This window comes from Lampris incognitus, chromosome 2 (genome assembly GCF_029633865.1).
Source record: "Lampris incognitus isolate fLamInc1 chromosome 2, fLamInc1.hap2, whole genome shotgun sequence".
Lineage (NCBI taxonomy): Eukaryota > Metazoa > Chordata > Actinopteri > Lampriformes > Lampridae > Lampris > Lampris incognitus.
In genome coordinates, this window is record NC_079212.1 from 131,247,791 (window position 1) to 131,258,334 (window position 10,544).

A 10,544-nucleotide genomic window follows, 5' to 3' on the forward strand; every position below is an offset into this window, starting at 1 on the left:
TTTTTTTTAAACCTTTATCAACAAGACTATGATTTACACTCGTGCACACCCACAACCCATAAATGCTCACTGCTTGTATCCATTATTTTTGTTGATTGATGAGGTTAGATTGTTATTCATTCAGTTTTTCATATTCAGCATGGGCGTTCAAACCAGTTCAATCTCCAGTTATAAGCATTCAACTTCTCAGGGTGCTAGTGAACCTTCGCCAAAATTTTTACAAGGGTTTCTCACTCAGCAACTTCAACCAAAAGTTTCATGAACTGTTTTGTGTAAATATTTGCATGCACACTATTTAAAATTGGACATCGGCACATGGCCCCCACTGACACACATCTATTGACACAAATAGTAATGACTGACTGATTGATCATCTGCATTTGCTTTACATTTACTTTTTTTTCATACATAGAACGTTTAGTTGAGGTGTATGTACAAATAAAGTCAAATTTAAACAAAAAATCATCACACTTTGCAGTTTACATTGGATAAGTATCATCAGCAGACCCAAAATTAATACAAACCAGTTGAAAACAGAGAAGTGAAAAAATGACAATTGAACCACGTTTGTCTTGTTTAATCAGTCTTTGTGTAATCAACCCAGATTTAAGCATAAAATGGAAAGCCTACCCAGCTAATGGAATGGTATTTATTTTATCATTATTCATATCATTTTATTAGGCCTCAGTTATTTGTTAACTTAAAATGAAATATTGTGGCCATCACGAAACAAGTACAATTTGACTTGATGCATGTTCGATAATCCAGGTAAGAAAATCAAAGATGGTTGAATCAGTTCATCTGGATACAACATTTATTGAAAGATACGTTTCATTCATTTGAGACGCATATTTTCCAAACGCCGCGTCTCAGTTGCTTTCAAACCCCAAAACACGCTGCACCAGAAGTTGGTCCACCCCAAGGATTGGGTCCCCCGACACAAACAGAGCAATATAGTGTTAAGTGCCAGTAGGATTGACATGACTTGTAAGCCAAACAGATACTGGCAAAGAGGATGGCACAACACAGAACAGCTAACGTGTCAGACCAGGACTCCACAGTCTACACCCATCTACTGACCCAAGGATGAGGATGTGCACATCCTTGATAGGGAGGAACACTGGTTTGAACTGGGAGTCAAAGAGGCCATCTGTGTGAAGAGGGAATGACTGGGGGGTGGGTTGGGGGGGGGGCTAAGAGTACATCTGTCACCATCTTAAAATGCTGTGATTGCAAACATTCCCAAATCCTCTGTGAATAGTACACATGGCCATTGAGACTCGTTCATTATGCCACTGTATTGTTTATAAGGGTGGGGATACCTGCAGTCAGTTGAGACGAAGAGGTCACTTAGATGAGTGATGAAACGTATCTGTCAATAAATGCTGTACCCAGATGAACTGGTTCAACCTTCTTTGAAGTACTTTGAAGTACTATTTGACTTTTTTGTTTTAAAAGAGCATTTCTCCGTAATTCCCCACACCTGAGAAAAACACCTTGTTACTTCACACTGATATTTCTGGGACAGCAAAATGTAAGTCACATTTAAATTTCATAAATGTAATGTGTAAATAGTTGAGCACAAGATAGTAAAGAACCAAAATAAACCCATTAATTCTGATGACCGGGGTTGGGTGGTGTAACATGTACTGCAACTGCTGATTAACCCCCCCCCCCAAAAATCATGCAAAAATTCCTTCAGGAAAAAAAAACAAACAAACAAACTCTGCATCTAAGCTACTTGTTATGGGAGAAAAATGAAAATGGCTTGGTAAGACATCGTCCATATTTCCTCAGGCACCATACAACAAGCAGGCTTTATTAATACAATTAACATTTCTAAGTAAGTGTGTTATCCAAGGGCACCCAGTCAAGCGGGAATGGTATCTATGCCCGGCAACCTCCTATGGACAGGGCATATGTGTCACCAAAACAGGGAAAGCTGCAACGTAAGGTCCCCCAAAAACACAACACCTCCTTTCCTTAATTGCCTGTATGGCATTTTTATGCATTGAGAAATGTGAGGCACTGAGTCAGAATCCTGTTGTTTTGTAAAAAGGGAAATCAGGGATAGGCGGGATAGGCGGGACAGGAAATTTAAGAAAAACATATAGAGATTTGTTATTTAGCATCTTCCACTGTCTGCCTGCACTTCCACAGCTCAGCCATTACCTAGGCATTTGTGACTGTATCCATTCTTCACCAAGTTTTCAAACTTGGGCTGTGCTTTAGGAAGTAATGCTCCTTTCTTCTCCATCTTGGAGTGGATCTGAGGGACTGTTAAAGATGCTTTGGTTTGTTTTCTCGTCCTTGTTAGGGGTTTTCTTCTGTTTTGGAGTAGTACTGGGCTTTGAGTTCTTTCCATTTCGAGCAGGGACTTCAGGTGTGGACAGAGCTACTTTGGCCTTCACAGTGGTCTCTTCTTCCTCTTCATTATCCTCTTCTTCCTCCTCTTCCATGTCCATTTTCAGTTTTTTTTCAACATTATTTGTTAATGAATTAATTCTTTGGAAAACTAATAATGATGGAATGGAAGTATAAATGAAAGGAAAAGCAACTAAATAGTGAAGTGCAGGGCTTCATTTCAGAGTGTGTAAAACTGGAAGATGTGGGAGATGGGATATGAAACGCGTAAAGCCCTTCTAGTGTTTAAGGCTTTATTCACTATCATTCTCTCTTTCTCTCTCTCTCTCTCTCTCTCTCTCTCTCTCTCTCTCTCTCGCTCTCGCTCTCGCTCTCTCTCTATCTCTGTCTTTCTCTCTCTTTGTTCCATCCCTCTCCTTGATTCTGTTTTTATCCTCCCCCTCTCTCTCCTTGCTCCTCATGTCTCTCCCTCAGATTGCGTCTGGCGCGGATGAACGAGGAGATGCGAGAGGCGGAGACTCCCTTGGGCCAGCCAGGTCAATATCCCAGCAGCAGCCCCACTGAGCAACAGTATAGGAAATGCATCCAGGAGTTCATCTGTCTCACCATAGAGGAGTGCTAGGGGGTGCCGCTGTAGCCAGTATAGCCTGTGCACCCTTTAAGAAGTCCTCACTTTGAAATTGAAACAATAATGCAGACAAACTTGCCCTTAGTCACTGATGTCATGTCCGTTTCACCCATATTTCACATCTATTTTGTATAAGTGAGTGTTACTAGTGTAAAGCTGGTCTCAGATCAAGGCTTCCAGTCAACTGCTCGGGAACAGGCTATCAGCAGAGAGGCTAGGATACCACTTACTCTTTGTTGGCGAGTGGTGGTGAAACCCATAATGGACTGTTCTAACAATGATTGTACTGACAATATGACTGCCACCTCCACTTTTCACTGCTACTTTTCTGCCTTGCCCTTGGTGTCGCCCATGCTATGCTTGCTGCATCACATGCACAGTAAAATGGTGAATGCTAACTGTTGGGGGGGGGGGCATTTTCTGTGAAAACTCACTAACAGTATGATTCTCTTAACCCATACAGTAGTAATGTTTGCGTAACCCTTCTGCAAGGTTAGGGGGCTTACTTGTACCTCATCGTTGCTAACAGCTCTTGCCTTGGGAGAGTCTCGCATTATCCCCCCCTGTCCCCGTCTGTCGATTTCTGTCCAGTCCATCCAACTGACATGCGATGGATCCATCTCTTCTTAAGTTGAGATATAAATGTATTTAGGAGTTATATGGTTAATCTATATATTGTGTGCTGTGGCATGAGGTGAAAAAAAAGGGAAATTTTCCATGAATAAAAGGTGCATAACAATTACTAACAAGCTATAATTGAGGTGGGTGGTGTAGTTTACTGTGTATTGAGAGGAGGGAGGAGAGATAATTTGATGTAAAACTGTGACAAAAACACTAAAGGGCTCTCTGGAAAGAGACCAACACCTGCTATGTAAGATAGCTTGAGTGTGTGAGTGATTGGGCGAATGTGTGAGAGTGAGCACTTGCGTCAAAAGAATACTGAGAGACAGTTAATGCTATGATATCATGATACATATATGTTAAAAAAAACAACTGTGCACTTTTCCTATCTAAAGTTTTATATAATTTTTTATCTCTATTTCCATGTTGTTTGTCTGTTAGCTTTTGTTTTGTTTTTTTATTTATTTTGATCTGCCCAGAGGATTAGTGCAATGCATTCTTTGATGCAGTTTTCTGCAATTCTGTAAATTCAAAGCATTACCTAGCATTACTAATAGAAAATATTTAGCTCACATGGTGTAACAACACATTTCAAAAGTCATTTTGCTCATTTTGAACATCCATACAAAACTGCAGCTAGAAAACCTAGCCTCCGAACATACCTCCTTAAGAGAAATATCAAATTATTCCAGCAATTAGAAGTTGTAGTGAGGATATATTGGGTTTTTAACTCAGTAGTTGCTGTCGCTCACTGTTTTCTGAAGATAATGATACAAAGTTAGTAAATTAATGTGGGGGGGGGGCAAGTGCTGCATGGAAGTCGATGCAGTTACTATGAAGGACGATGAAAAACGGATGTACATCTGACTGCAAAAAGTTGCCCACTTCCGCGTGCCTCTCTTCACTCCCATTTCAGAGAAGTAAGGTCAACAGGCGTATACAACAGTATCTGTCTGCGGACTGCAAGACAGGGGCATAATATACAAGACACGCACCCAAAGTACAACATATGCCCACATCAGTACAAGGGAACCCCCCCCCCGTTAAGGTTGGGAGGTTAAGGTTAGGGCAAGTGATGGGAGTCCTGCTACAAGTTACACCCCTATATGTTCTGCTGCTGTCTTGCGGTCTGCAGACAGACCCTTCTGGGCATATAAACTCGTTTGTTTTTTTTAGCCTACCTGTTGTTGCTTTGAAATCTGCTGGGGTAAATTTGCACACCAAAGGGAATACCATTTCAAGACGGAGTTTACACACTGCATCTAAAGACTGATCAGCGGTCTCATGTCCCTTGCAGGCTATATTATGCATGTTTTGCCAGAATTAATGCCGCCAGTATCTCTACATTCTGAGCATGATTAAAACATTGTACTGTGTTTTTACCTCGTGATGCAGACCGTGTAAAAGCGTGAGCCAAATTCGCACATCTGGTGTCAGAATTTCCCCCCTTTTTCGGGTTCTTTTTCCTCACCTTTTTGTCCCTGTGCGTTCTGTCCATCAAGCCATGGAGCAAATCTGTGACGAGTTCTCCTTTTTGTCTTTTTTAACCAAAGCTTAAAAGTACAGATGTGTATATATAAGCTTACTTTACACTTTATTTTCACTGATTTATATTGGCATTCATTTTTTTATTTTACGCAGTAATTATTTCCCTTTGCCAAAGAGTTTTGAAAGGGAAAGTGTCCACTGTTGTCATTCAAAGTAAGCATCTCTTTTTAAGTGAAAAGGTTACGTAGGTACAACATTAGTCTTACCATGCTTTGTGATGTGACGGACTGATGGAAACACTGTCGGTGAATTCAAATGTCCAAAAGAGGTATAAGAAATGCAGACATGCAAGTGGTTTGAGAGATTTTGATATGGGCAGGTGACACTCTGTGATAGTTGTATGCACCGCAAGTAGATTCTGTCTTGGATGAGATGAGAGGAAGTTACACCGACCAAACTGTTGAGGGTACACCCCTAGCTTACATATTAAGTGTTGTGTCTGTTGGTGTGTGTATTAACATAGACCTGGTAAAGGTGCTTTTAAGAAACAAACATGCTGTAAATAATAAGCTTGTGCATTTTAACTGCAAATGCCTGCCTCTCAGCATTCACAGTAGAATCCAGCTGTCTCGTATGTTTTATGTACATCTTTATATTACCTTCCAGGACAACCTGTCAAAATGCAGAACTTTTACATTGTCCTCTCAAACACGAGGCCATCCTTCTGTTCACTGACATTTGGATATCTTTGAATACTTCCTTGTCTTTTAGAAACACTGAGGGGAAACAATTTGAATTGCAGAAAATAAAACTGAGAACCTCTTAATGAATTAACTTTGCTTCCTGCTTGTGCTTTCATTTCTGCCTCCTGTTCAACTGGTATTGACAACATTCCTTCAACATTGAGGAGAAAATTCTGCAGTATGAGTTACCTGTAAACCTATAATAGCTGCAATTTTGTAAAACGTTGTGAATTTGTTGAAACAATGCAAAAATGTTGAGCGAATGTTATTATGGTCATATCTTTCTTGGTCAGTAACACAACTTTCACTTGGCTTATTCAAAGCAGTAACACTGTTAATGTCACATTAACATACAGAGTATGAGGGAGGACCAGACACTTGCACACTTCTAAAAGTGTCCCATAGCTTGAAAATCATTTCCAGATTTTGGACAGCCAATTAAACGGTTGTGTTCTTCTATTTCAAGACAGGTTGAGTGTTAAAAATCTCTATTTTATCTTAAACTGATTGTCGCTCAGGTTTGGGCATGCAACAGCAACAGACTGAATCAAATCAAATCAAATCAATTTTATTTGTATAGCCCAATATCACAAATTACAAATTTGCCTCAGTGGGCTTAACAGCAACACAACATCCTGTCCTTAGACTCTGCTTTGAATAATTCAGGGTCTCCAATGTGTAAAACATTTACTTGCTCCCATAAGCCATCACATCACTGAAAGATTTTTTCCTCACATGTCAGAAATGTCTGTTTAATTCCCTGACTTGTGCTGAGAAGAAAAAAGAAAATGTCTACATGCAAAAGTAAAATAAATCACTGACATATTACTTCTGTTGCTACAGGGGTTGCCAATGGCAGCAGGAGGGTAAAACACAAGGATGTTCGGGATAGAGTGAGTGAAGCATCCTGGGCCGTCTCACTAGGGGCTTGTTTGGTTTTTCTCTCTCTCTCTCTCCTCTACTCTGGTGATATGGTTATTCTTTCGGGTTTCTGTCTTTTCCAGATACAGCCACCCTTTTATGGACAACGTCTACAACTGTGCTGGCCTACCATACTAGCTTTCTTTTCAGTCTTCTTTTGGGGGAATGAGATATTCAACATTTCACCAAAGTCTCGCAATTCTCTTTAGCATTACAAATGGCGAAAGGAGGCTCATTTACAATCTGGCAATTAGAAGAAAGAAGAAAGCCACTTTATTTTGTCATTGTATTCTTACAACGAATTTATTCTCTGCATTTAACCCTCTCTCTCTGCATTTAATTCTCGATGTATCTTATTTATTTATTTTATTATCACTATTATTTTTTTCTCTATTTGATTTAATTCTCCTTTTAATTTAATTCTACATTTAATTCTCTGCATTTAATTGTATAGTAGCAATGGGCAGCTGAAGTACCTGGGGGTGCTATATATACTCCCAATTAAAGAGCTTTAGTTAATATGTCAAATACTATTTGACAGTAAAGGGTACACCATAAAACTATTTAGAACAGGCATATGTTTGTGCTGAAACATATATTGCCGCTGACTCAGTATCAATAGGCTGAACTTCAAGAGATTGTATTGATACTTTACCAGAGTGCTCTTGTGCACAAACATATGATCAAGAGAAATTCTTTGGCAAGTACAACACAGCAAGCCTTACATTTTGAAATATGGATTATCACATTTGACTTCTTTTCATTGACTAGATGCATTCGTCCAAAGCAACGTATAAGAGAGACAGCATTGAACAGATACTCATGTGTTAACCTAAGCATTTTAGAGCACTGAATAGTAATTGTGTCATAGCCAAGAGTGTATGTCACATCCAGTGACATTAGATTAACTGCAACAATGACGCAAGTAATGGGATTCAAATTACAAATTACCCAGACAATGCTTCAAACCAGTACAACATTCATGCTGGGTGACCAGGTATGGATTAAGGTAGGTCTGAAAAAGGAAAGTTTTTAGACCTTTCTTTAATAAAGTCCGAGAGCCTGCAGCCCCAATGGAGGACACGAATTAATTGCACCACCCTGGGGCCAGTGGAGAAAAAAGCCTGGACCTGGAGCTCAGCCCTTTTGAAGAGGTCATAAAATAGTGGCCTTCCAAAGACAGAATGAAGTAGCCAAACCAGAGTGTAGATGTTAATACAGGTTTGCAGGTAAGCTGGTGCCATTCTTTGAACTGGCAGGAAAACCAACAAGGTTTTGAACTTTATGCAGGCAGCAACCGGGAGCCAATGTAAGAATACAAAGTAAGGCAAGATGTGTATTCATAGGTTGAAAACAAAACACTCAGTATTAGTCTGGATTATTTGCGGTTATTCATTTGCACATTCATTTGCACATTGCACCAGCGAGAAGTGCAATAGTCTAACCGGGAGATGACCAGGCCCTTGATGAGGAGCTGTGTTGCAGGCTTTGCAAAAAGCAAATCAGCAGGAACTCCATAGGAGTGAATATGGTCAGAAAAAGAGATATAATAGATCATCACCACAAGGTTCCCTTGCGAATCTGAAAGGTGAATGTACTGAGCCTGATGATATGTCTCTTGGGGTTTGAGGATTTGGCAGGGATGTCCAGCAACTCTGTTTCTGAGCTGAAGGTGCTGCAGCCTCATCCAAGCAGATATATCATCGAGGCAAGCAGCAACTCGCACAGATAACCATGTCTTTCGACGAAAAAGAGGAATTGGATAGCATTGGTGTTGTAAAGGTGGGAGCTGAGATGATTGGAATACGATTTGATGCCCTTTAGTAACATGCTAACAATACCCATGTCTGTCATTGGCAACAAAATCTTGAGATACCTCACATAAAATGCAGCAGATAGATGGAGCAGAATGACTGCTGATGACCTACCTGAATGCAGCTTTGGTTGAATGGAGTGCTTCAGTAACTATAAAAAAACAGGTTTAGTGGAGCAAGCTCTCTTGTTAGGGTTACTCCTGCCTGTGCCCCTGACCAAGACAATGGAAAGAAGACTTGATTGGTCCCTGGGTGCTGCACCTGCCCACTGCTCCTATACAATATGGTGGGTTAAATGCAGAGAACAAATTCGTTGTAAGAATGCAATTTGTTGTAACAGCCATCTATCCATCCATCCATTATCCAAACCACTTATCCTGCTCTCAGGGATGCTGGAGCCTATCCCAGCAGTCATTGGGCGGTAGGTGGGGAGACACTGTGGACAGGCCACCAGGCCATCACATACATTCACACCTAGGGACAATTTAGTAACAACCAGTACAATTTAGGGACAACCAGAGACAACCCCCAAGGTTGGGCTAACCCCGGGGCTTGAACCCAGGACCTTCTTGCTGTGAGGCGACCGCGCTAACCACTGCACCACTGTGCCGCCATTTGTTGTAACAATACAATGACATATAAAATGGCTTTCTTCTTCTTCCTCTTAATCCCAGATTGATTTGGCTGAATCTCCTCAAATCCAGAAATAAAAGAAAAAAGGACTCTACACACAAACCATGACAATAATAAAACGCACTGCCACAAAAATGGACTGTGACAATTAATGGCAAACAAGGCACATACAAAGAAGCATTGTAGACAAGAGATGAGGAGACACCAAGTATGAACTGAGTTCTGAAGGATTATGACCACCAACTAAATGCAATGCATGCTGTCGCTTCAAAGAGGGTTATGCATCTAGATAGGAGATAAACCTACCCAAGACATTATTAGAAGATAATGGACAGGATGCTCACCACTTTTTCCGTTCGTTCCTCATTTTCTGTTCTGGGTTTTTTTGTAGTCATGCAGCCTGCTCAAAGTAGTTGCCTTCTATTAGGTATTTTTCCAAAAAATATATTAAACAACTGAAGCGTCTTGTACCAATCAAACATTTTAAATTTGTATTATAGATAGAGATCAAAACAAAGAATTTCCATAAAACAATGTACCAAAAATGTCCCGAGACAAACGATCTGATAACACAGAACTAGAATGAGGAACTATACTGTAACCTGAGACTGTCTTTTTTACCAGCTGTGGGACACTGAACTTTATGGGGTCAATGAGAAAATTTAAATGGGGTTTCTTTGTCTTCCCCTTCTGGCGGAGAACTACAGGTCACTGGAGACTGCAGTGTTTGCTGGTTCATGGACAATAAATTTGTTTGGTTAAAAATAAAAGGCTTCATTGAGGCAGATACAAAAAACTCCCAGCAGACTCTGAGCCTCCACGATGGCCTGTTCAGACATCAGTGTCCTGAATTGGGTGAAACCCCTTAGCGGTGACTTCACTGTTCCTTGTTGCAGGTGACATCGCCAGTAGTGGGGTATTTCGCGAGTTTTCTCTCCTTGCGTCTCTCCAGCCCCAGAAGTTGAGGAAAAGAAGTATACAGTTTAGCCGCTGCCAGAAGATATGACCAGTTGACATCTTGTGCTGACTACTCCTCAAGTCATATGATCACAACAGATGTAGATATCTCCAAGGACTGGAGAGAGACTACTAATAAGACAAGTTGATGCTGAGGAGTTAATCCTGCAAGCTTTTTGCCAACGTCCAAATCTAATATGACGCAGGGGAGCGGCAAACAGAAAATTCATTACCTTACAGAACACTTGGAATTTAATTGTCCTTACCTACTGCAAAAGTCAGCTATTAAAACTAATGTTTTGTAAGCAGATGATAAAGATGGATACCAAGGGCCAACAGGTCTGACATCAGGTCATTTCTCACTGAACTATTTGA

At 40.5% G+C, this 10,544-nt stretch overlaps 1 protein-coding gene across 1 annotated transcript in view; it reads left to right on the top strand.

Moving 5' to 3' along the window:
* LOC130132122 (arf-GAP with coiled-coil, ANK repeat and PH domain-containing protein 3-like) overlaps positions 1 to 10,218 on the top strand; it is a 125,365-nt gene extending 115,147 nt beyond the window's left edge. The window contains exons 24-25 of the mRNA XM_056301741.1: positions 2,839 to 2,900; positions 10,109 to 10,218. Coding sequence (XP_056157716.1) covers positions 2,839 to 2,900; positions 10,109 to 10,218 — 172 coding nt within the window. The remainder of the gene's footprint in view (positions 1 to 2,838; positions 2,901 to 10,108) is intronic.
* The last annotated feature ends 326 nt before the right edge of the window (positions 10,219 to 10,544 follow it).